At 45.2% G+C, this 26724-nt stretch overlaps 2 protein-coding genes across 8 annotated transcripts; both read left to right on the top strand.

Moving 5' to 3' along the window:
* Positions 1-228: 228 nt before the first annotated feature.
* Positions 229-14397, top strand: D2HGDH (D-2-hydroxyglutarate dehydrogenase). Of its 7 annotated transcripts, none has more exons than XM_083506471.1 (10): positions 229-329; positions 1556-1968; positions 2395-2452; positions 5170-5309; positions 5938-6131; positions 8305-8473; positions 9751-9894; positions 11376-11518; positions 12362-12527; positions 13629-14397. In XM_083506471.1, the coding sequence occupies exons 2-10, from the start codon at positions 1563-1565 to the stop codon at positions 13889-13891; spliced, it is 1683 nt and encodes a 560-aa protein (XP_083362597.1). In that variant the 5' UTR covers positions 229-329; positions 1556-1562; the 3' UTR covers positions 13892-14397. The 7 variants fall into 7 exon arrangements, with proteins under 7 accessions (XP_083362597.1, XP_083362598.1, XP_083362600.1 ...); XM_083506472.1 differs by having other exon boundaries at positions 268-329; positions 5271-5309; XM_083506474.1 differs by having other exon boundaries at positions 269-329; positions 5271-5309; positions 5955-6131.
* A 3525-nt stretch (positions 14398-17922) lies between these two features.
* GAL3ST2 (galactose-3-O-sulfotransferase 2) lies at positions 17923-26617 on the top strand. The gene is made up of 4 exons (XM_083506543.1): positions 17923-18340; positions 21024-21110; positions 22722-22980; positions 23876-26617. The coding sequence occupies exons 1-4, from the start codon at positions 18324-18326 to the stop codon at positions 24692-24694; spliced, it is 1182 nt and encodes a 393-aa protein (XP_083362669.1). The 5' UTR covers positions 17923-18323; the 3' UTR covers positions 24695-26617.
* The last annotated feature ends 107 nt before the right edge of the window (positions 26618-26724 follow it).

Here is a 26724-nt window from a genome sequence, read left to right as displayed (position 1 = left end):
TCTCTTTTTGCCTCAGCTTACAATAAAAAAAAGACCCCACACAAAACGGCAAATTAAAATGCATCCAAAGTATTATTAACTAAAAAGGGCTCAGAAATGGAGCTAATATGACAAGATATGCGAAAAGGCAGGCAGACAGACTTGACGCGCCCGCGCGTGCGCACAAACGCCGAGCGCAAGCCTTCCCTCCGCCCCGCTCCTTGCCTGCCTCCTGGCTCCGCCCACAGGGCGCCCCTCTTCTCTGTTTGGTCCGGAAAAGAGCACGAGGGGGAGAAGCGAGCGGAGCTGTCTACCGAGAAGTGCGCGAGATCCCGTGGGCCCCGTTCAAGGTGAGCGCAGAAAGGGCGACTGCAAGGACGGTGGTTTCTGGGCTTGGCAACGTCTTTGGCTGCAGCCGGTTTCTAGAGAGCTGCATGCTCTCCGGAGCCTAGCGGTGCCTGGTTCTGCACTTCCCTCTCGGTCCTAAACACCAGAATCGGCTCCAGGCAAAGGGGCGAATCTAGGTCTGACACCGCGTCTTGCTGTGACACCCATCGCGTTCACTTTATGTTTGCACCCAAACAGTGAATTTGAGGGACATGAGGCTTCCTTCTCTTACCGCAAGATAATTCGCGGCCAATAATAACATGCCTAATGGAACTTCACAAAGGAAACAGCCATGCCAATCCGTTACAGCAAAATAAACAAATATATATATACATACATATAAACTGGCTTATAATACATGCCAGCTAAGTGCATGGCAGTTAAAGAGTGCAGGAGAGGACACCTCCTTGTGCCAGAATGCTTGCGATCTTAAAAGTTCAATATAGGAGACAGACAAAGGAGGAGAGGGAAGTGGAAGCAGAGAAGCAACAGCAGTTGTTTCAGTTGCGTTTGCTTCAGTTACCGGCTGAATTTGAGTAGGGCAGGCAGGGCCGCATTTAGGTTTGATGAGCCCTAAGCTACTGAAGGTAACATATACTGAAGGTATATGTCCAGCTGTCCTTTGTCAACAACAAATTGTCACTGTTTTTTGTGTTGAATATATGCTATATGGTAATTTATGGACCTAATAGGTATCTAAAGCCATTTGCACATAACAAATAGGAGCCTACACAACACAAAACACTGTTGCTGTAGGTAGGTTTTATTTTATTTATTTTTTATCTTATATTTTGGAAATGTACATCCAGTTGTTTTTTCCTTTAATTTTTTGGGGGGGCCCAAGAGGGTGAGGCCCTAAGCTATAGCTTGTTTACCTTATACATAAATCCGGCAGGTAAGGGCAGCCTCTGGCGCTCCAGATATTGCTCCCCGCATCTATGACCATTGGTCATGCTTGATGCTGGGGCTGATAAAGGTTGTATAGAAACAAGAGGGTTATGCTTTCCTTCTGTGTTGTTTCTTAAGTGCTGTGTCCTGCAGCTATCCTACCCATGAACGTGATCTTTCACTTCCTGAAGGAGTTCTCTTTTCCCATAAAATGAGATAGCTGAAAATAAAATAAATCGAGTTGAGTGCCTTTCAGAGGAAGTTGATCAAACTGGGTGTTTATTTTGCTTTTGCATTTCAGGTTCTTCATGGCTGTTGTTTGCAGCCTTGTCCGGCATTTCCCGTTTAGACACCGCTGGTCCTTACCAAGGTTGCAGATCAGATGCCAGAGAAAAGCCTTGAATGTGTGGACATGTGGGTCCCCCTGGTCCAAACTCAAGAAAGAAGGAACGGGGCCATTGAAGAGAGAAGTGCTCATCATGCCTTCCATCCGATGGAGCATCAGTCACTTGCCCAAGAGATGTCTGCATGCTACCCAGCTTCACCTCCAGGAAGTGATGCTCACCAGTGAGCGATATGGGGTGCAGAGGCTTCCTTTTGCCCATGTTTCCAGTACTGATGTGTCTTTCTTTGAAAACCTTATGCCTGGCAGAGTCATCACAGATTTAGATGAACTGAAACTCTTCAATGTGGACTGGCTGAAGTCTGTAAGAGGTACGTTATTTTGGCAAACTGCTTTAAGTATTTTCTACACCAGCTCAGTTGGGTTGGACTACAAATTTCATGGCTCTGCTATCTGGGGCTGATGGGAGTTGTAGCCAAAACACCTGGTGAGCATCAGGTTGGGGAAAGCTGGGCTGTACTTACTGGAAGCCGTTCTCCAGAGTTTGAGGCAGGAGTGTTTCTCAGCATCACCTGGGGACTGAACCCTGGACCACATGCTCTGCCACCGAGCTCCAGCCCTTCCCCTTTAGGCTATAAATCTGCAATGTACGTTTTACTACATGCACATGAAGTTTTAGCCATATTAACCAGCACAGGTGTTTTTTTATTTGGGGGTGGTGGTAGGGGAAAGCGTATTGTGGGCGAGCTTATATTCAAGTTTCAAATGAATGTTCTCACATCTTGTTTACATTACAGGCTGCAGTAAAATACTGTTGAAGCCACGGACAACAGCAGAAGTATCTGAGATTCTCAGGTAACACAAAAATTGTGTTTCCGTGAACTCAATAAACAGCGTTAGAGATGTCGGTATTTAGCAGACTGCCTTACTTCTGTCTTGCTCACCCATGTTTTAAGATATGTACAGTGGTACCTCTGGTTGCGAACGGGATCCGTTCCAGAGGCCCATTTGCAACATGAATAGAACGTAACCCGCAGCGGCGCGTCTGCGCATGCACAGGTTGCAATTTGCCACTTCTGCGCATGCGTGTGACATCATTTTGCGCGTATGCGCGAGCAGCGAAACCTGGAAGTAACCCTTTCCGGTATTTCCGGGTTGCCGCGGGACGCAACCTGAAAAAATGTATCAGGAAGCAAATGTAACATGAGGTATGACTGTATATTATCTTGTTTTTCATCACTATGAGTCATATTCAGGAATCATATGATGGTATCTCAGAGTCCTTTCTTATGTGTCTCTCTCTGTATCCACTCTGATAGACAGAGGTACATGAACACACAGTACAAGCGTTAGGTCAGTACTCTTTAAAGAGAAGTCTGTACAGTGGTACCTCGGGATGCGAACGGGATCCGTTCCGGAACCCCGTTCGCATCCCGAATGGAACGCAAGACGTGACAGTGGGTCTGTGCGTGCGCGGGTCGGGTTTCGCCGCTTCCGCGCATGCGCGCGACGTCATTTTGAGTGTCTGTGCATGCGTGAGCAGCGAAACCTGGAAGTAACACGCTCCGTTACTTCCGGGTTGCCGCGGAGCGCAACTTGAATGCGCTCAACCCGAAGCACATTTAACTCAAGGTATGACTGTACTCACCTTCTTTCCTTCCTTTTCTCTCTGTGAGCAGCAGCTGAATCATACAGAGCAGTGATGGCCAAACTTGGCCCTCCAGCTGTTTTGGGACTACAATTCCCATCATCCCTGACCACTGGTCCTGTTAGCCAGGGATGATGGGAGTTGTAGTCCCAAAACTGCTGGAGAGCCAAGTTTGGCCATCACTGATATAGAGAGTCCATCACATTCGAAGGTGGTCTGTTCTCCTGTCTGGCAGCTTTTACTATTAGGAAGTTTATTCAGCTGTTAGTGGGAATCTGCTTCCCCACTGTTTCCTCCCATCCCATTAGTCTTGTCGTCTAGAGTAACAAAGAGCAAATCTTAGCCTTTAGTGTGTTAGCTAAACTGAAAAAAAATGCCTCCATAAATATGGTATTCTGTTTTTGTTTTTACAGTGGTACCCCGCAAGACGAACGCCTCGCGAGACGAAAAACTCGCAAAACGAAAGGTTTTTTCGTTTTCGAGTTGCCTCACAAGACGAATTTCCCTATGGGCTTGCTTCGCAAAACGAAGCTTGCCCCGGGGACAGCAGGTCTTCTTTTTTGAAGCAAGGGGCTGCAGGGAGATAGCGATCTCCCTGCAGCCCCTTGCTGCAAAAGACGTCCGGGGGAAGCGGGGAAGAAGCGCTTCTTCCCCGCTGCCCCCGGACGTCTTTTGCAGCAAGGGGCTGCGGGGAGATCGCTTCTCCCGGTGCTCCGAAGCCGGGCGGGGGGCAGGGGACACCTCCCGCCGCCACGGGGACACCTTTTGAAGGCAGGCGGAGGGGAGCAAAGACTTTCGTCCCCCGCCCGCCTTCAGAAGAGGTCCAGGACCTCTTCTGAAGGCTGGCGGGGGGCAAAAGTCTTTGTCCCCCCTGCCTGCCTTCCCAGGGGCTTTTAAATCGCCCCGGACAGCGGAGAAGTCCTCCGCTGTCCGGGGCGATTTTAAAATGCCGCCCGCCAGCATTTTAAGATCACCCGGACAGCGGAGAAGTCCTCCGCTGTCCCGGGGTTTTTTAAAATGCTGGGGGTGGGAAGAAAAGCCCTTGTCCCCCCCCAGCCTTCAGAAGAGGTCCGGGGACACACTGTCCCCGGACATGGTCTGAAGGCGGTTTCCCTAGGAACGCATTAATTGATTTTCAATGCATTCCTATGGGAAACCGTGCATCGCAAGACGAAAAAACCGCAAGACGAAGAGACTTGCGGAACGAATTAATTTCGTCTTGCGAGGCACCACTGTATTACTAAATAAGTTAATTGACGATAGATGAGATGATTTCAAATAGAATATGGTTCCTAACGTGTATGTACTCTGAATCTAAAAACTATAGGAGTTTTTTCTTAGTCTCTTTTCCTATGCACTTTTCTCCCTCTCCACTTGTTTTCCCCCTCCTTGCCATCTGTATGGTGCTTAAGTGAAAACTCCATGAAATTAAACTAAGGGTGAGCTAGTTGCCCACCCCTGAGTTAAAGGGATGCATAGCATCTCAGGGCTCATTCACACAAGCAGGTAGATAGGTGTACAATCATGTGGCAAAAAGCGTGAACTTGAGAGCACATGCAAGACAGCTTGCATCCATTTCCAAGATCCTTGCCAGACTCCCCCACCCACCCAGTCACTACTACCGCCACAACTGCAAGCACATCACACCGGCTATCTTTGTGTGTACCACTTAATTTACACTTGCGTGCCACCTTCCTTTTCTTTAGGATTTTGGATCTGAACCCACTATTTGAAGTCTTACTGCAGTAATGGGATTAGTGTGCATTTTAAAACTATTGAGTAGTAGCAGCCAAGTTTACTCTTGAGTCAGTCTAGAACTTTGATCTTAAAAAAATACTTTAGTTTCACTAGGATCGCCTTTTCAAAGGCATTATAATATGCCCTTAGGAACAAGACCCCATGGGCAAAATGTGTTCCCTTTCAGGTACTGCCATGAGAGGAACTTGGCTGTGAACCCTCAGGGGGGTAACACTGGCCTCGTGGGGGGCAGCGTCCCTGTCTTTGATGAGATCATTCTCTCCACAGCTCTTATGAACCAGATCATCAGCTTTGACGACGTTTCTGGTAAATATATCTTCCCAGGGCAGGGAAAATGGCTATGCTATCATCCTCTAAAGATTGCCATTCTCCTAAATTATGGAGTAGGGAGTGTGGCCCTGCAGATGTTGCTGGTCTGCAACTCCAACCATCCCTGGCCATTGGCTCTCCAAAAACATATGGAGGGCAAACAGATTCCTCAACCCTGTCTTAAGAGTTTCCATCAGGGCGGACAAAATGGGAGGTTCTTGAACCCTGAATGGCAGAGCTGATTCCTCCCTCTGCCAATAGCAATGGGATGTAAGCTCAAATAAAGGGGAAGCAGAGGTGGTTTTCTGTTCAGAAGTGTTGGGAAGTCATTGCCTAGTAGCACAAGCCAGAAATAACATCTGGACAGCAAGAAGTGTAATTCTGGTTGTGTTGCTGGCATTAAATGAAAGAACTGGACAATGGTGCCAGTAAACAAACAAGAAAACCCACCTCACAGATCCTTGATGCTGAGGCTGTTTGGGGTGGGAGGTGGATAATGTTGCTTCGTTACAAAGCCTCTGATCCCCCTCTGACAGACAGTAGATCTCCTTGGGTTTAAATTATGCCAACAAAAAAGGAAGTTTGCATCCGTTTCTCAGACTGTAACTGGATACTGATTTTTCAGGAATCCTTGTTTGCCAGGCTGGCTGCATTTTAGAAAACCTCAACCAGTACCTGGAGCAGCTGGATTTCATCATGCCGCTTGACCTCGGAGCAAAGGGCAGTTGCCACATTGGAGGGAACGTGGCTACAAATGCCGGTGGCTTGCGTCTCCTGCGCTACGGCTCTCTGCGAGGGACAGTCCTAGGACTAGAAGTGGTAAGATGAAACTTTGAAAGCTGCTTCCCGTATTTTATCATCTTCTTGTCCTTGACCATTCGAGGGATGAACTAGAGGCCCACAAAGCCCTAACTGGTGGCCCATCAGCCCCCTTGACCTGATACGCTACAGACATGGGTGGGAAGTCCAGGACATCAGCAGATGTTCATCCTCATCATGCCGCTGAGCTGGGTGGGGAGGTTTCAACCTCTCTGCCTACTGAACACCACCATCGGGATACAGGTTATTTCCTCCTCCTCACTCACCAGGTGATTGTTCACATGAGCAGTTGCGAAGGGAGAAATTGTATCTGTGTCCTGTGCATGAACCTGTCTGCCTGCCTGCATATCTTCCCCAATGTGGATATCATGTGTGTATCCACACACTGGTGTGTATGTGTGCGCATGCTGTGGTGTGTGTATGCTAGCTGTGGGTAGCCATGCCCACTTCATAGCCCCACTGGGACATGGTCCCCTGGAGATGTGGGAAGGTGGTGACTTGGTCCTTGGACCCCAAAATGTTAGCCAGCCCCATCATTCAGCCTGGACACTGAGGTCCAGTCCAAAGGCCTTCTGGCGGTTCCCTCACTGTGAGAAGTGAGGTTACAGAGAACCAAGCAGAGGGCCTTCTCGGTAGTGGCGCCCGTCCTGTGGAACGCCATCCCATCAGATGAACAACTATCTGACTTTTAGAAGACATCTGAAGGCAGCCCTGTTTAGAGAAGTTTTTAATGTTTGATGTTTTATCGTGTTTTTAATATTTTTGGGGGAGCTGCCCAGAGTGCCTGGAGAAACCCAGCCAGATGGGTGGGGTATAAATTATTATTACTTTTATTTATTTATTTATTTATTTATTTATTTATTTATTTATTTATTTATTTCACTCCCACTTCAGATGCGCATACTGTTAATTACTGAATTGTAATCTCTTCATTCCGTTTCAGATCCAACTCTGCTACTGTGTTGTCTTTTTAAAAAGTTCCCTCCTGAAATATTCTGTGTGATGGCAACTAATTAATTACCGTATTTTTCGCTCTATAACATGCTCCCAACCATAACACGCACGTAGTTTTTAGAGGAGGAAAACAAGAAAAAAATATTCTAAATGAAACAGTGGATGTATGATTTTTGTGGTTCATGCTGTGGCCACAGACATGTGATCTGATGGTGAATTTGGGGTGACCCAGTGCAAAAATCCTGAGGATCCATGTGGATCCGTGCTTTGTAACCACGTTTTAAGTCGGGAGGGAAGGAAAAGCACTCAAGGGACAAGGAGCAGAGTGGGGGTGTGTGGAGAAGGAGCTTTTCGGGGAGCTGAGCGGGGAGGAGGGAGGGAAAGAGCACTGTTGCTTTAAAGGTATACTTAAGGTATTTGCCCTGTGCCTGGGTTTTTTTCCATTTAACAGTTTGCAGTCTTTTCCTTCCGCTCCTTGTTCTGAGGCAGAACAGATTTGAGCAAGTGAGGAGGACTTAGATTGCAGGGGATTTGCCATTAGCTGTGTAAAAGCGCTCCTCCTTGCAGCTTGAGTGATAAGCAGCCACCAGCAGCAATAGAATGGAGCACAAAAAAGAGATAGGGGCACTAGGACCCAGACAATGCTCAAATCTATCCTGCATGAAAACAAGCTGTTCCGTCCTGATGCGGGGGATTTGCGAAGTTTTCCCCTCTCCCTCATCCCCAGACTTTTTTTTTTACTTCCTGGTTTTCACTGCGTGGCTCAGACCTAGAGGTTGGTTTTATTTTGCTGCTGGTTGCTTAAATTTTATATTTCTTGCTGTCCCTCTGCAGCCTCATTGCTCTGTTTAGAGAGCCCGCAGACCTTTGCTAGCGTCTGTCCCTCCTCCGTGTCCACTTTGCTGCCATGGCTCTCCTTCCCTCCCTCCTTCCCGGCTCCAGGTCGCTTTAAAGCAAGCAAAGCGAGAGCCTCATAGAGCGTGTAAACGGCTCCCGCTTTGCTTGACTGACGGCAGCCATGGCTCCGATCCGTGCATTCGCTCCGTAACACGCACAAGCATTTTCCCTTACTTTCTAGGAGCAAAAAAGTGCGTGTTTTGGAGCGAAAATTACGGTAATTTAAAATGTTACGTTTAATCTTATTGTAGCCTTTTTAAAAAACAAAAACACAGACCCTCTCAAATATATCAAGGAATTATCTAAGGATGTCCTCTTCCAGGTTCTGGCTGATGGCTCTTTGTTGAACTGCTTGGCATCTTTGCGGAAGGACAATACTGGCTATGACTTGAAGCAGTTGTTCATTGGGTCTGAGGGGACCTTGGGCGTCATTACAGCAGTTTCCATTCTCTGCCCACGAAAACCCAAGGCTGTGAATTTGGCATTTCTTGGTAAGAGCCATTCTCCTCTCTATTTTCAGAAGTGTTATTTGTAACTACTAGTGGTATTTGGGACATGGGTGGCGCTGTGCTCTAAACCACAGAGCCTAGGGCTTGCCGATCAGAAGGTCAGCGGTTTGAATCCCCGCGACGGGGTGAGCTCCCATGGCTTGGTCCCTGCTCCTGTCAACCTAGCAGTTCAAAAGCACGTCCAAGTGCAAGTAGATAAATAGGTACCGCTCCAGCGGGAAGGTAAACAGTATTTCCGTGTGTTGCTCTGGTTCACCAGAAGCGGCTTAGTCACGCTGGCCACATGACCCGGAAGCTGTACGCTGGCTCCCTCAGCCAATAAAGCGAGATGAGCGCCACAACCCCAGAGTCGTTTGCGACTCGACTTAACGGTCAGGGGTCCCTTTACCTAGTGGTATTTTAGCAAGACTAGACTTGGACACAACTCCGCTTATGGTGAAACTGTTACAGCCCTCGAAGACAAATTGGTTATATTTATATTTTGTTTCCACTGAATATGATGACTGGCATATTGGGAAAGGTTTGCGATAAGAACAGAGAAAGCAATTGGCACAATCAGCAGTGTAAGAGCAGAAAATGCAGTTAACGTAACCAGCAGATCACTTTTCACTTATGTCTGGAATAGTTCAGGGCTGAGCTTAAAATCAGGGTGTGTGATGGCCCTACAGGCAGCAGGGTGAATTGCCTGCCTGGCCCAAAGGTTGCAGATATTGCCTGCCGCCCAGTTAGCCTGGTGGACAACGCTGGGGAGGAGTCAGTGGTTGTGGGACGTGTTGGCAACAACATGGGGAAATGTAATCATGAGGTCCTGGAAGCAAAATTTAGGCGGCTAGGTAGGATGGCCGATTCAACAGGCTCATCATACTTTCTTAATAAATTCACTGTGCCAAGGAACTGTAAATAAGTTATAGCCGAATCCTAACCTGGTCTACTCAGAAGTTATTCCTATTACATTCAATGGGTCTTATTCAAGTAAGTGGGGTTAGGATTGCAGCCTTAAGCTATTTTATGGGTGTCATTCCTAAAGCTGCTGTTAATGTTGTTTTGCAGCATGGAAGCCTCCAGCCTGAAGAATGTGTGTGGTGGTGGTGGGGGAAGAGTTCTGTGTTTAGCAAATAAGTTGTCCTTTTCATCTTTTACAGTTTCACACATATGTGGCTCCTTTCTAGAAGGCTTATTGATGTGAATAGGTGTGATGTCATGTTTCCTCCTAGTAGTTTTTTGTTTTTTCATTGTTTTATGTTTTCCTTTGTGTAAAGGTTGTCCAAGTTTCTCTCAGGTCCTGAAAACTTTCACTCTCTGCAAGGGCATGCTGGGAGAAATCCTGTCTGCCTATGAGTTCATGGACAACGAGTGCATGAAGCTGGTTGAGCAACACCTCAAATTAACCAACCCAGTTTCAGGTACCAGCTAGCCATATGCAAAATTCACAGGAGTTATTCCTTCACTGATTCTGTTGGGGAGGGTGGGGGAATAGACTCAAATGGTTGAATTGAAATGTACAGGTTCCCTAGGTGCTTTCTGTGCTTTTTGCTACTCAGTTGTCCGCTGTAATCTTGGATGCATTCATTGCTCACATTCACGCTACATCATGGATTTTGTAGTCTTAGAATAGAATAGAATAGAATAGAATAGAATAGAATTTATTATTTATACCCCACCCATCTGTCTGGGTTTCCCCAGCCACTCTGGGCGGCTTCCAACAGAGTATTAAAATACAGTGGTCTGTTAAACATTAAAAGCTTCCCTAAAGAATGCTGCCTTCAGATGTCTTCTAAAAGTCTGGTAGTTGTTCTTCTCTTTGACATCTGGTGGGAGGGCGTTCCACAGGGCGGGCGCCACTACCGAGAAGGCCCTCTGCCTGGTTCCCTGTAACTTGGCTTCTCGCAGTGAGGGAACTGCCAGAAGGCCCTCAGCGCTGGACCTCAATGTCAGGGCAGAACGATGGGGGTGGAGACACTCATTCAGGTATACTGGACTGAGGCCATTTAGGGCTTTAAAGGTCAGCACTAACACTTTGAATTGTGCTCGGACCTGTGCACACATATTATACCTGATGTTGCCATGCATCAATATTTTTCTGGTTTTGTTAAACTGCTTATTCAATGTTTACACATTGTTAACAAGCAATATATACATACATAATGTTATCCGTATGCACCTTTCCATAGTTGAAGCCATGCTCAAGGCGGCTTAAAACACATAATTACAAACATAACAAAAGTAGTTAGAAACAATAAATAAGACATCAAAAAGTACACAACCAAATTGAATCCATTTCCATATAAATGATAATAACATATAAAATAAAGATACCAACAATTAATATCAATAACAGCAAGAACCCCCAACCCTGCCAATAACCCAGCCTATGCATTTTTTACACCATATGTAGTTGAATTTTCTCTACCATTTTCACAAATTCACAGAGCCATCTAAGGAAGGTGTGGGCAGGAGAATCTGGAAACAAAATGTTTAAACCAAATTCCACTTTTTCTGAATTTTGGCAACTAGTCTAGTAAAAACAGGATATAGGCCAGGAAACTGTGTCATGTGAGGAGGCATTCTGCAGTTTAATTTTTCTTTGGGGATTTTTTTTAGGTTAGTAATACTAGAGAAACAGATTTTTGATAAAAAAATAAGATGGCTGCTAATGTGACTTCAGGAAAAGGCCTTCTCCTCCTGTCCTTTGGTTGAACCATTTTGGGCAGGTTGGCAGGATCCACTGAAAATGTCTTTTAAAAGAGCCAAAATTTAAGAGAAACACCGTTTTCTTAACTTCTGCGTGGTGCAGCAGGAGTCACTCCAGTGAATATAGTGTGGTTTTTAGCTGTTGCAACTGATAGTGACAGTCTGCTTTCTGATTCTGCTTTTACAACTCCAGAAAGTCCTTTCTATGTGCTAATTGAGACTTCAGGCTCCAATTCTGCCCATGATGAGGAAAAGCTGAGTCACTTCCTGGAACATGTCATGGCCTCTGGTTTGGTAGTAGAGGGAACTCTGGCTTCAGAAGATAAAAAAATAAAGGTAATTTCCCATTTCTCCCTAACTGTGCTTCATTGGGGGCTCTGATTTGAATCTGAACTGCGTACCAATGGATGTGCAACTATTGGTGTATGTGGCATACACCAGTTATCCCAAATTGCTAGGCATTCATCAAATAGTCAACACTGTCTAATTAATTAATTAATTCCAAGGCAGGTGCAGACTAGGATAGATTTCAGCTTAAAAAGCTTGAAAGAGGAAGGTATTCAGTAGGCACCGAAAAGGCAGTAGAACCGGCACTGCCTAATATTAAAGGAGGGGATTCCAAAGAGCAGCTGCCGCAAGAGGGAATACCGTGTTCTTATAATGTTCAGAATAGACTTCCTGATAAGATGGTACCTGCAGGAGTGCAGTGATCAGTTGGGTATATAAGAGGTGAAATGATCATTCAGGTCTCCAGGTCCCAAGCTCTCTATGACTTGATACACCAAAACCAGCACCTTGAACTTAACCTGGTAGCTAATTGGCAGTCTAATCTCCATGCAAAACAAATCAGGACAAATGCTGAAACATGTCCCTTGAGACTTGTGTGTGGCTGGTCCAACTGGAATGCTGCAAAGGAAGATTTAAGCTGCTGCAGAATCGCTCATTGGAATGACAAAATAATGTCAGCCCAGCACTAAATAAGCTTTTGGTGATTTGTTGAAGCTAGCCTAAGCTCATTATTCTTTGAAGATTAATTGGTTCTTTTAACATAAACACCTAAGTATCCAAGATGACTTAGCCAACTGTTTAGATAGCAGGTCACTTTTGTAAAGCCATCCATGTGGAATGAAAACAAAAGCATTTCGTTTCCATCCAAGTCACCGCTTGGGTCCATTGCAGGCGCTGTGGGCTTTGCGGGAACGGATCACAGAGGCCTTGACTTGCGATGGATCCGTTTACAAATACGACATTTCGCTGCCTGTGGAGAAACTCTATGATCTGGTGACGGACATGCGGACACGGCTGGGCGGCAGTGCCAAGAACGTGGTGGGCTATGGCCACCTAGGTAAGCTGGAATGTGCTTGGAAACAAATGGCCTTTACTGATTTGGATTTAGGGTTCTTTTTAAAAAATAAAAATAAAATTAAAGTTTTCTTGGTTTACGAAGGGATGTGCAATGGCTCTTTTTTCAAGATACATATTTCGATAGGTCAGTTTCATTTGTTGAGAGGACTTAGGGTTCTTATAGCAAAGTGCTGTATAAGGAAGTCCTTGGTTCAGCTCTCACCTGCTCTAGGGGCTTGGACTAGCAGGGACCGAGCAACGGGGTGAGCTCCCGTTGCTTGGTCCCTGCTCCTGCCAGCCTAGCAGTTCGAAAGCACGTCAAAGTGCAAGTAGATAAATAGGTACTGCTCCGGCAGAAAGGTAAATGGCGTTTCCGTGCGCTGCTCACCGGAAGCAACTTAGTCATGCTGGCCACATGACCCGGAAGCTGTACGCCGGCTCCCTTGACCAATAAAACGAGATGAGCACCGCAACCCCAGAGTTGGCCACGACTGGACCTAATGGTCAGGGGTCCCTTTACCTTTACCTTTACCTGACTTACAGAATGGCCTCCCCAGGGTAGTTCAATTAGTGCCAACTGTGATGTCATTATGACAACTGGGAAATACAATTTTGTGCCCCATGGGCATTCCAGTGCCTAGTGTGAGCTAGTCTTTAACTGCTCTGTCAATAACAGAACAAATCTGTTATTATTTGTTCTGCATCTTGCTTTCAGCTGTGGTTTTTACCTCTTTTTTGTTTTATTCTTTTTTATTACACTGGTAGCTTACTGAAGCGTGGCCTCTAGAAATCCCTTGGACCATGAATACCCAATGTGTTGCCCCCCAGACACTGTTAGACTACAACTCCCACCAGCCCTAGCCAACGTGGTCAGTGGGATAATGGGAATTGTATTCCAGCAACTTCTAGAGGGCGCCACATTGTCTACCTTGCTTGTAGACAAATAATATTAATGAATAATCTTCATTATATTTTAAAATGACCCTCTTTTCTAGAATGAAGAGAGGAAATAGGGGGAGTCACTGCACTGCATGCCCAGTAACTGAATGTGTTTTCTGCTTTCTCTTTTGAAACCCACCGATTTGGGACTTTGCTTTGGCAGGAGATGGAAACTTGCACCTGAACATCACCGCAGATTCCTACAGCCATTCCCTGCTGGAGGCTATTGAGCCATTTGTGTATGAGTGGACTTCCCAGTACCGTGGGAGTATCAGCGCAGAGCACGGTCTGGGCTTCAAGAAGAAGCATTATATCCACTACAGTAAGCCCCGGGAGGCAGTCCTTCTCATGCAGCAATTCAAGGCCATGTTGGACCCCAAAGGGATTCTAAACCCTTACAAGACATTGCCGATGAAGGGGGCATGAAGGTGACTATGAAGAACAGGATCAGGAGACCTTTGCGTGGAGGTTGTCTAGCACAGGAGCTGTAAGCAAATTGTGAAACTGCAATGTGAAATGGAGGTTTGCTCCCCACCCACCCCCAACAAAAGAAATAGTAAAGGAGTTGAATTGTCCTCCCAGTATTATCTATCTACCAAGCTCTGAATTATCCGAGAAGCAGAGAAGACAACATTTGTTTTCTAAGGCTCTTTCTTTCAAAGCTTCTGGTTGCTCCCCATTTTTAGGGCTTTGTTCTTATCTGAATACAACGTGTAGGAGTGGAACTTGGGATAAGAGAACAATTTTCAGGAGGAAATTCGTGGGACAGCTTCTCTTGCCTTCTTGTTGCAGCTGCATACATTCAAAACACAAATCAACAGCTGCAGGATTTGCAAGGACACTGAAGAAGATAAGAGGGTATTCTGTGCTTTGAACCAATTGTGGGAAACATTTTACCTTTCTTCATGGAAAAATAAAACCTGTAATGAAAATGTTACCTCAATTTCTCTACATTTCAAAGCAGTCCTTCTTTATTGGTTCCCCATTCTTACTCTACAAAAACTTAATTCGGAGATTGGAAACCTGTGGCCCTTGCATCACCCATCATTACTGACCCTTGGCCATGTTTGCCTGGGGTTGATGGGAGCTGGGAATCCAAAACATCCAGAGGGAGCACTGGGTTGGAAAAGGCTGCTCAAGTTGTCTTCCTCAACCTGGTGCCTTTCAGAGGTTTCAGGCTACAACTCTCATCAATGCCACCTAACAGCTGGTCACTGTTCTGTGACTGCTGAACATGTGTCCTGTCTTCATTGGGCTGTTTGGGTTTCCACCACCCCCTTTCCCCCTTTAAGAATATCTACTTCACCGAATGTTGGTGTTGCCTGAAGCCTCCTGCTACCTCCCATTTGTGTGTGGATGGTACGTTATAATTTAGCTGCACAATGAGCCATACTTAGATGGTGAACATGCTATCCGTGTACACTGGTACCTCTAGTTACAAACTTACGGTAATTCGTTCCGGAGGTCCGTTCTTAACCCAAAACCGTTCTTAACGTGAGGCGTGCTTTCGCTAATGGGGGTCTCCTGCTGCCACCGCGTGACTTCCACTTGCATTCCAGGGCAAAGTTTGCAACCAGGAGCATCCGCTTCCAGGTAAGCGGAGCTCGTTACCCAAAGCATTCGTAAGGAGGACGGTACGTAACAGGAGGATACGCTGTATTGGATACTTGGTGGAATGTAAGAATCTTTGTTAGACAGTGGGGTTTCTTGGGTGGGTGGGGTATAGTTCAGTGGTTAGAGCACACTCTTGGCATGCAGAAGGTCTTGGGTTCAATCACCTGCACCTCCAGTTAAAAAGATCAGACGGCAATTGATGGTAAAGGCCCTGAGGCCAAGCAGAGCCACTGCCTGCCATAGTTGACAGTTCTGAGCTAGATGGACTAGTAGTCCCGACTTGGCATAAGGCAGCTCCTTGTGTTCTAACGCTCTCATGCAACCACTTGATTGACACCCAGTGCCCTTTTAAATATGGGAATTGTTGGTTTGTTTTTGTTCTTGTTTATTATGTATTTTGTATTTTTAATATTGCAATTTTATGTTGTGAACCGGCTGGGATCTACTGGTGTAGGGCGGCATACAAATTTTATAAATAATAATAATGACCTCAGCATGGCCATAGCTCAGAGGACGAATAACCCCCTACATTGACTTCCAGTTCCATCAGCCTGTGGCAAAGCTGTTGTGCTCATGCCATTGGCCCGGCTCCCCATTCAAGCCTCAGGTTGGCTTTTGGCATATCTCCACAATCTGGTTGGGATGGAATAATGATAATAATAAAGGTTTGCATGTTCAGAACTGTAGGAGTTACCATTTGGTCATCATACTATAGTTAACTAGTGCCTCTGGCACTCATAGTTACAAATGAATTCTGTTAACTGTAGAAACTATTGTACTTTCCCAGGTGTGAAGTATAGTCCTTTTACTCACAAGAATCTTCTTGTTTCATTCACAGAACATCCATCAAAGGTGGGTGGTAAATAAACAAATAAAAACCAAGTGACCTTTTAATGTGTAAAGCAGGGGTCAGCAAACTTTTCTAGCAGGGGGCCAGGCCACTGTCCCTAAGACCTTGTGGGGGGCCGGACTATATTTTTTTTGGGGGGGGGGGAGAAATGAACTTCTATGTCCCACAAATAACTCTGAGGTGCATTTTAAATAAAAGCACATATTCTACTCATGTAAAAACACCAGGCAGGCCCCACAAATAACCCAGAGATGCATTTTAAATAAAAGGACACATTCTACTCATGTAAAAACACACTGATTCCCGGACCATCCATGGACTGGATTTAGAAGGTGATTGGGCCGGATCCAACCCCTGGGCCTTAGTTTGCCTACCCATGGTGTAAAGAGAGGAGGATTAATGTGTAACGCTCAGAGCAGCAAGTCCTGATTTCTGCCGCCTGGGGGTGCTGTGACAGCTGCCACCCTCGGGAGAAAGCCACACCGGGCTTTCAAATCAACACATGGTAGGCTTGTGTGAAATTCTTTTGAGGAAATGATTTGGAACTAATGTTGCTGATGAGAGTGGCTATTGAGAATGGAAGTACATCCTTCCCAATGCCATAGGAATCTTAAGTGTTGTGCAGTATGTTGTATTACAGTATATTCTTTGTGCCATTGTTTGCAGTTCCTTTTAGACCAAGAATAAGTACGTAACCGCATAAGAAATGCATCATTACTGATGACCGTACAGGGAAAGAAAATTCCAAAGCTATGGGAGACCATATCATATCAGCAACACAGAAAGCTGGCATCGTCCAGAACTTTCCCAGATGTACCTGGAGAGGCCAGAGATTGATGTGCCATTGCTGGTGCACACTCACCCATTTGTAGCACAAATAATGTAGCTTTCTCAATGCAGAATTGTTCGTGCTCATTCTCAACATGCTGCTTTAAATCTAGGTTGCTTCTAGATTCTACTGTCCCCAAGGGTGGGTGTAGATACTTGAAAAACACATAGCTTATTCATGCCCTTTCCTCCCTGCACAAACCCCAGTAGAAGAAAGAAGGAAGTCACAACTGTGATCTCTGTATACACCTACTCACAATGTCATTGGGAAGATGCGAGTGCATCTCCCATTGCCAGGTGTAATGTGTATGGGTTGCTTGGGCGTAAGTTGCCGCCTCTCCAGGCTTTGTTGCCTTGCTAAACCTTTCTGTCTGGACAGCCCTTCACTTCGTGGCTGCCTCAGTCGCTAGCAGAATCCGTCAGTGGGCGTTTCTTAAATCTTTTCCAACATAAAAGTTGTTTGACACCCAGTCTCCTCCTACTCTCTCTGCGCGGAAGTCTTCTGCGCAGGGTGGGCGTGGGTAGCGGAGGACCCGTGCTCTCCCCACTGGTGTCCGGTGAGGAGTCCTGGAGCCCTCTCGCCGATTCCCCCATCAGCCCCTCTATATCCCTGGTGTTGCGCTGATTTGCTTCCCCATCTGCGGAGCTGCCTCTCTCCCTGCTGGGCCCTTCTCCAGCATCATTTGAGAGCCTTCCCTTCGCCTCTAGCTCCGATGTCAGTTCCCTGACACCAGGACCATCTACATCAGTTGTCAAATGGACGATGCACTGCTGAGCAATGCAGAATTCATCTGTAATGAGCTTTTATTTTGGGACTTGAGTCTAGAATAAAAACACCATGTGTGCACAGCCATTGGCCATCTGCATGTAATGCAAGTTTTCTGCCATTGAGTTATCTAGAGCTCATCGGCTCAAATCCTCAGCCAGAGCTGTGAGCCAGCACTGGGACATGCAATGTATGGTGTAAATCAGAGGAGTTGTGCTTGAGTGCAGGGTTTTCTTCCAGAAATACCCAGTACAGGGACTCCAATGTGGATTGAGAACCTGGCATGGAGGCTAAAGGTTTTTAACCTTTTCCCCCAATCGCATCCCACTCTCCAGAAACAAAATTATCTTCCCCACCCAGAGTCGCAGAACAAAGCAGCTGTGTTTTCCATCCCAGTAAATCTGAAGTGCCTGCTATAAAATGGGACACTGTGTCCAGCTTGACATCCCATCCGTCAAAGTAGGAGCCAAACTAAACTCTGCGAGAACTGGTTCTCCCCTGAGGTCATGAGGCTTTATTGCAAGGTGGCTTGGGGTGGGTGGGGCTTCTTACAAGCAAACAAAAAACTTTTGCAACTCTATCCCCTCATGCAAACTTACCTCCATCCGTCTTCCATCTCTGTGTTTAATTTGCTTGTGTAAACAGGAGCATCCCATCTGTGCCACCCATATTTCTGTATCATATCTGCACACCCCTCTCTTTGCCTGCCTAGATTGTTGAAAGGCTCCACAGAGAAGCAGTGGCATGTCCAGCTGGCTAACAAGAAACTCACGTGTCACTGTGATAGGACCAGCAGCACAATGAAAGGCACTTGCAGGTAAGGAATAAGGAGTAAAGAATCGTAGAGTGGGAAGGGATCTCAAGGATCATCTAGTCCAGCGCCCTGAAAATGCAGGAGTACGCAGCTGTCTCTTACAGGGATCAAACCTGCAACCTTGGCATTATGAGCACCGCACTCTAACCAACTGAGCTATCTTAGTAGTAATAACTTATTTTGCAGGGAATTTTGATGAATGTATTCGGTTAACTACATCAGATCTATATCTATCTATCGATCGATCGATCTATCAATCATCTATCATCTAGCTATCATCTCTATCTCTATCTATCTATCTATCATCTATCTATCTATCTATCTATCTATCTATCTATCTATCTATCTATCATCTATCTATCTATCTATCTATCTATCTATCTATCATCTATCTATCTATCATCTATCTATCATCTATCTATCTATCTATCTATCTATCTATCTATCTATCTATCTATCATCTATCTATCTATCTATCTATCTATCTATCTATCTATATCTATCTATCTATCATCTATTTATTTATCTATCTAGCATCTGTCATCAGTCTATCTATCTGCAATTTAATCTGGAGAGATGTGTTTAAGGTGGGTCTCCCTATCTGTTTCTTAGACTTTTGGCTAAAAGGAAGCATTTGGAAGCTACGTAGGCTGTGTGTTTTTCAGAACTCCAGTAATGTCATATGCGACTTTAGGAGAAATTGACAATTGTAGGTTATGTGTTCCCCCACCCCTCTAATTCCATATTATACCATTGCAACTTAGTCCAGGGTTATTCAGACCTATTTCTTCCCACATCAGATTCTACTTCTTTAAAAATGTCAAATTGTAGAAAAGATGGTGCTGGCAGGTCAAATCCTGTTTACAGCATGATTCACTTATAGCCTCTCCCAGCTAATAAATGCCACACAAATATCTAGCCGATCTTCCAACTGGTGTGTGTGTGTGTGTGTGTGTGTGTGTGTGTGTGTGTTTGTGTGTAATGTATTGTGGGGGAGAGCACAAAGAGATGACAAATTTGGTAGGTCCCTTGAGAAATTTTTGTGGGTCTTTGTGTGTGTGTGTGTGTGTGTGTGTGTGTTTGTGATGTACAAACCATACCCGAGGCTCTGCAAAATAAACTTTCAGCAGTTGTGGCTTTCTGGATTATAGCTTCTCAGCTCCTGGTAGAAGTGTGGAGCTCACTCTTTCTTAATGGGCAGCTCTGCAAGGGATGGAAGGAAAGCCTCCAGATGTGGATGGAGAAGAGGGTCAGTGACTGTTCCTCCCAGGCCTCACAGAGGCCCCGGAACCAAAGAACTGTTATGTTCAATTACAATATAATTGCATAAGGGAAATTTAACTAATCCATCTTGGCGTTAAACCAAACCAGTAGTGATCATGCAAGCAAGTGGATGGCAAGGTCTAGATTGGAATCAATCTAGATTGAAAGCAGCATGTTGATGGCAAGTGTGAATGAACCCAGATTAAGAAAAACTACATTTTTGTGCTACAAACGGGTTAGTGTGCATACACAGCCTAAGTAAGCGCGCACGCACACACACACTTTTTGTGCATGTGGATTGCACTAAGGAGCAGAAAAATAAAAGGAATGCAAATTCAGACACAGAAAAGTCTTCCAACCACACCTGGTGAAATACTACAACTGTTCAAAAATCTGACCCTTGCCATGATAAAGGGAAGTCCTCTCTCTGCACAGCATTGCTTCTTTTCTCTTGCTTCCTTTCTCTTGCATTCTGAGAAGTCTTGCTTGTAGGCTTTTCTCTGCTTTTGCACACACTGTACGAACCTGCTCTTCATGCCTAGCTGACCACATCTACAGAACTTGATTGTTATATTGTTTCATGTTATGATCAATCATTAGTAATTGTTTGTGCCATATTAATCTCTAGTTACAATTTAATTAGGAGGCTTCATGCCTGTCTAGTTCTAGCTCCGATTCTCAGCCTTTAATGTATCAGTAATAAATGATCATATGTAAATCCCACCTCTCACATGTAATCCCCGCCTTGTAACCAATCAGCCACAGGCCCACCTGTGGCAATGCTTGCAATATTCAATAAAAGAGGCTCCCAGGGCCCGCCCTGACCGAGGCCTCATGTTACACCTGCCTCTCTCGTCTCCCGTGATTTTTCATTCCTACACCATACACTCTAAACTGGTGCTGCCTTGGTTTCATTTTATCCTGAAAGTAAACTCCTTGGAGCCTGCTTAATCTCTGGCTTTATTTCCTGTTGTCCTTAAGATGCAATGAATACAGACCTCTCTCTGTCTCTGTAGAACAAAATGACTTCATTGTGCTTAGGTCTCATACTGCACAAGGTATTTTTCCAAAGTAGCAAATGCAATTTGTAAACTGATCGGAGATACACAATTTTTTTTAAAAAAATAATAATCATTGAATAAATCTTTGCTATCACAAAGCTGAGCAAAATGGGAAATTTTATATCAGCAATATATGCACACTTCCAGGATAAGAGAAAGATAATCTGTTTTGTTTTAAAAAACCAAGTTATGACACATTCATTTTGAAGGTGATGTTGGTACTGAAAGCCAGTGTTACCAGGTGAATGGGCTCAACTTTCAGAATTCTTTGAGGAAAGCCAAGATAATATCCCTGCGCCTTAAGCGTTACTGCAGTGCTGTTTTATTAGAAAATGCAGACCATGTATCTATTCTTTTTCCAGGTGTTTTCGACACTTTACATGTCTCACTCTTTGCCTGGGAGTGATAGCCTTGATAGGATTCTTTCAGCGCAATGTAAAGCTTGGCACGTAAGTTGATATTCTAATATGGCTAAACCAGACAGGACAACTGCTACCAGAGAACTCAACCTGTTAAAACCAACCACCAGAAACCCTAGATATTTCTCATAGGCATACTGGTGATCTTGATGGTGATAGTGACCTGACCTTTGGGCGAAATCTCTTCTGCATGCAAAGCAGACACACTATCATGAAGACAAGGCCCTTCCCTTAAAAAAATAATTTGGTATTTTCTCATTGTGGAGAAAATATTCCAGGGGATGAAATCTGCAACACATCTATTTATTCTGATTAATTCCTGTTCACTTGACTTTCATTTCTCAAGGACGGTATTCTCTAACAAGGTCAGTATTCTGGCTATTCAGTTGGCAAAGGAAAAGAGCCAAAATATTGAGAGCCCTGGTATGCAGAGTGCAGAGTTTTGCTTGTGAATCTGGCTAGACAATAGACTGTTACAAGCACACATGGATCAGAAGTGCCATTGGGCTGGGGGGCAAGCCTCCCCCAAAATTTTCAAGGGGGTGGTTAGGCCCCCTCAATATTCTGCAGCCTGCTGGGCCCCTTTGGGCCCTGCTGGGCCTACCTGCAGTTGTGGTGGGCCCCACTGGGCCTTCCCACAGCTAGCAGAAGGCTGCACCAGCCCGCAGAGTGTTAGGAGGCGCTGCAGGGACTGGCACACCTGGCGCAAGGTTGCACCAGCCTGCACATCATCTCCCGACACAGAAGGCTGCACCTATTTTACAATGCAATCCTATTCACACTTACTTGGAAGTTAATAATTCAGTGGGCCTAGGCTCCAAGAAAGTGCATGCAAGGTTGCAGCCTAAGAGTTGCGTGGGGTGGTTCTAATGGCACCCTATTGAGTTGCATCAGCTGGAGGTAGAATTCTCTGAGATTGGATAAGCAAAAGGCAGCTCTGGTTAAAAGGGTTTTCATTATCTCCACAGCAAAGTGCAAAAGGAGATCAAATAAGGACAAATGAGCAGTAGGCAGTTATAATATACAGTTACTGACTCACACTTGGATGTACAAAACGGTTAAACTGAGCCCTGAGCTCAAGTTACCATGGGAGGGCTAAGCAGGCTCCCAGCAGCCTTTACCTCTCTCTGCTTCCTGGGGTAAAAAAAAGCTGCAGCCAAGCGTGGCTTCCAGCTCACGTGAACGAAACTTTCCAAAAGGAGGTTTTTACTGCCTGCCTCTTTGCTAATGCAAAAACTGCATGGGGTGTGGTTTTTTTTGGTAAGGAACACAAGTTCTTTCTTTTTAAGTCATTTGGAACATTTTTCTTCTTTATTTCATTGCTAATGGATGGAGACTTGTTCGTGGTAGCTTCTGAAACTCTGAGTAAAATCTTCACTTATTTGCAGAGTAAAATCTTCACTTATTATCTCTGAGATTTATTCTAGCCTAGGTATTTTCATGGGGAATATATGTTTAAATGTGGATGCAGGCAGATGTAAATCTAATGTTTTTATGTGCTTGGAGCAATCACCATTGTGCTAACTCTGCTATGAGAGAGGATGGATCTTTTCCAAACCTTTCTGTTCAGCAGGTGGGAAGGGTGGCATCTGGAGTTTAAAAAGATTCTACCCCTTCTTTCTTCATTTTATATTCATGTAGGCTGGGACCTGTTTCCAAACCCTGCCAACCTACCACAAATGTCATGTTCCTCAAGACACACAAAACGGCCAGCAGCACAGTCCTCAACATCCTCTTCCGCTTCTCAGAGAAACACAACCTCACTGTGGCCCTGCCGTATCACTTGCACTTCCACCTGGGCTACCCTGTGCACTTCAGAGCAACATTTGTTGAGGAGTTCAGAACCATTGGTCGACACTTCAACATCATGTGCAACCACTTGAGGTTTAATTTGCCAGAGGTAAGAAAACAGAAAGGACTGCTATTGCTGATTACAGTGAACTTGTCCTCTCCCCCCCTCCCCCCGGTCTGCAAAATTGAGTGATGGCAACATTGAGGATGCATTTCCACAGAGATTTCAGGGGGAATAAGGTCATTCAGCATATCTGATTGCACACAAACTATACTGGGGCAGACCTTGGTAATATGCCGCTCTGCGCAAGGCCATTTGATGCCCTCCCTCCCCACAGCCCATGTAGTGCCAGCTTAAGCCAGGCTTTGGGAAGGAGGCATGATGCTCTGGCAGGTTCCTAGAGCCCTCCTATCTCCTTCCCAAAACACGATGAGCATTTGCCCAGCTCTGGGAAGGTGGCAGGAGGACTCTAAGACCCTGTCTGAGCTCTCCCGTCTCCTTCCCGAAGTCAGACAAGCATTTACTGGGCTTTGAGAAGGCGCCTTCCTCAGCTGCGCTGCACCATTCACACTGCCCCATATCCACCTCTGCCTGCACTTAACCAGCGTTGATCTCTGTTCTGCAGAAATAGCATAACCCACACAGGGTGGGGATGGGGACCTTTGGCCCTCCAAATGTTGTTGCTCTCTTAACTCTCACCAGCTACGGTCAGCATGGCCAATGGATGGAGATGATGGGAGTTGTAGTCTAGCAACATCTGGAGGTCTGCAGCAGCAAGAGCTTCTGTGGGCAAATTTTGGGAAACTGTTGATTTGGGGAATTAAGATTACTGATATTCAAAAGTCTGGCAAATTGCCCTTTTAGAGAAGATTTCTTCTTAAATCTAGGGGATATAGTACAATGTATTGATTGTACAAGAAAAAATATCCTCCTTCCTTTCCCATATCTTCAATCTCCCTTGCTAAGGATCCTGACTTTCTCTGTTCTGCTTTTTATTACAAAGGTAAGAAGAGTAATGCCACGTGATACTTTCTATTTTTCTATCCTGCGGGACCCTCCTTCATTGCTGGAATCCTCCTATGCTTATTACAAAACATATTCACCAGCATTTCAGAAAACCAAGACACTGAGTGAGTTTCTGGCATCTCCTTGGACATACTACAATACAGGCAAAAAGGCTTGGAACTTTTATGCCAGGAACTTCATGTGGTTTGACTTGGGCTATGACAACAATGCAGAATATGATGACTTCTACGTCCAGTCTGTAATACAGGATATTGAGCAGAATTTCCAGCTGTTGCTAATTGCTGAATACTTCGATGAGTCCATGATCCTTCTGAAGAATATGTTATGCTGGGACCTGGATGATGTGGTTTATTTCAAACTGAACACCAGGAGCCTAGACAGTGTTCAGACTCTGAATCCAGAATACAAGGAAAAGGCGAGAGATTGGTGTGCTCTGGACTGGAAACTTTACACACATTTCAATAACACCTTCTGGATTAAGATCCAAGAGAGGATGGACCTAAAGACTTTGTACAAGGAGGTTGAACTTCTGCAGAAGAGACAGAAGGAACTGATGGAGGTGTGCCTCTTGGAGGAAACAGCAGTTGATGGAAGCAAAATCATAGACAATAAACTGAAGCCCTTTCAGCTGGGGCTTGCGAAAATCTTGGGCTATAACCTCAAGCAGGATTTAGACAGTAAGACCCAGGCGATCTGCCAAAAGATGATCATGCCTGAGCTCCAGTATACAGCATATCTGTACAGCCACCAGTTCCCAAACAAGACGAGAAAACCCATAGACTTCCCCACTCCATGAAACAAGATTTGCTTATGATAAGGAATGTACAATTGTGCTGCCAGTATAGGGGAATGTAGTCTCACTGGAGGGCAAATGGGGCACTGCCCCACCAACCTCAGGATGCCCTCACTTGTCTACATTCCTATTTGCAACCAGTCCAGGGGGTGGAACTGGCTATTGTCTTAATTCCTCTTTGCAGCACTCCACAGGGAGGAGACAGAACTGGTTGGTTCTGCTAGCCATTGCCCCAGCTCCACCTACTGTTGGTCTCCCCTGCCCCTGCCCCACTCCCGTCACAGTGGTCCAAGCCACCACTGTATAGTCTCAAGTCTCAGTGGTAAAGACCCTGACTCATCACATGTGGGTGGTGGAGATTTTATTCCAGTGAGTGTTTGCCTAATTTGGCATCTTTGGTCTAATCCTCTTTTAAAGCCATCTAAATTGGTGGCCATCACTTTGCAGTGCTCTGGTCCCCAGTAGTTTGCAGCCACTCTTCTTTTTAGGTAAAGGTAAAGGGACCCCTGACCATTAGGTCCAGTTGTGGCCGACTCTGGGGTTGCGGCGCTCATCTCGCTTTATTGGCCGAGGGAGCCGGTGTACAGCTTCTGGGTCATGTGGTCAGCATGACTAAGCCACTTCTGGCGAACCAGAGCAGCGCATGGAAACACCATTTACCTTCCCGCCGGAGCGGTACCTATTTATCTACTTGCACTTTGACATGTTTTCAAACTGCTATGTTGGCAGGAGCAGGGACTGAGCAACGGGAGCTCACCCCGTCGTGGGGATTCGAACCGTGACCTTCTGATCGGCAAGTCCTAGGCTCTGTGGTTTAACCACAGCGCCACCCACGTCCCTTCTAGTCTTCTTTTTAGTACATATCAATAGATGAACCGGGTCATTTTACTCAGTTAGTCAATGTGATGCTGTGATCTTCTAAATATGGGGTGGGAACACACATTACAACTCACTGAATGACTATTTTTAAAGAAGGTTCAAGTTCCCACAGCCTTGTTCATGGTTTCATCATCCTTTAGTCAGTTTTGCTCTTATGCTGGAAAGTTACTAGATAACCATGTGAACCATGAGGTCCTCTGAAATCAATTTCCTGCAATGCATTGAAAACTCATTTTGTTTGGTTTCATTCCATCTTCTCGGCCTTCAGTTGTCACAGTCCCCTTTGTCCTCAGGTTTCTGCTCCTTGCTTTGTTTAGTCTCCGCCTCCCCGCTTTTCTTAATGGGAACATTTGGACTCAGCTCAGTGAACTGGAAGTAACTCTGTCAGCACAAATCCTAGTCACACAACATTTCAGTTGATTTGCGACTGAAATCAAAATGCAAGAAAGTCTAGCCTATGTTAACAACTGCTCCAGTTCAAGAAAAAACAGCAGTTTAAGTCCCCAAATGCATGGTGGTTAGGAATGAGGAATAAATTAGAATCAGTTCCCACTCAAAGGCATGCCAACCTACTTCACACTTCCTGAAACAATGCGAAAACCAAATCACAGCCATCCTTCAAAATCTGCACTTCTCCAAATTTCTCAATGCAGTTTTCCAAGCAAGTACAAGAATGCATATTCCGGTAATAGGGTAAAGTTGCATAAAATGCATATATTAGTTGTCAGCTGAACAATGCTAGCTTATGCATGTTTACTTGGAAGTAATTCCCACTGTGTTCAGTGAGACTTGCTCTCCAGTAAGCATGTTTAGGATTGCAGCCTAAAGCAATTTTTGTAAAGGCTGGGGAAAGCTTGACAAAATGCAGAAGGTGAGGGCAAAGGTGAAGGGCACTGCAAAACATCTGACCAAAAATTGTTTGCTAGCATGAAGGACATGGGGATAATGCTAATTCCTGTTTCTGAGGTTCTAACACCTTTATCAGAAACCTGGAAATATAGAGTACAAGCTCCCTGCAATGTTTCTAGATACAAGCCATATAATTGTCTGGTGAACAGTTTAATGACATGAGCAGCTTTTCATTAGGAAGTAATGCATTCTGTATATCAATAAACTATCAGAAGCATATGGACTGCAGCTGACATTGTGTGTAC

Source organism: Podarcis liolepis, assembly GCF_965112155.1.
Source record: "Podarcis liolepis genome assembly, chromosome: 5".
Classification (NCBI taxonomy): Eukaryota; Metazoa; Chordata; class Lepidosauria; order Squamata; family Lacertidae; genus Podarcis; species Podarcis liolepis.
This window is presented reverse-complemented; position numbering and strand designations above follow the sequence as displayed.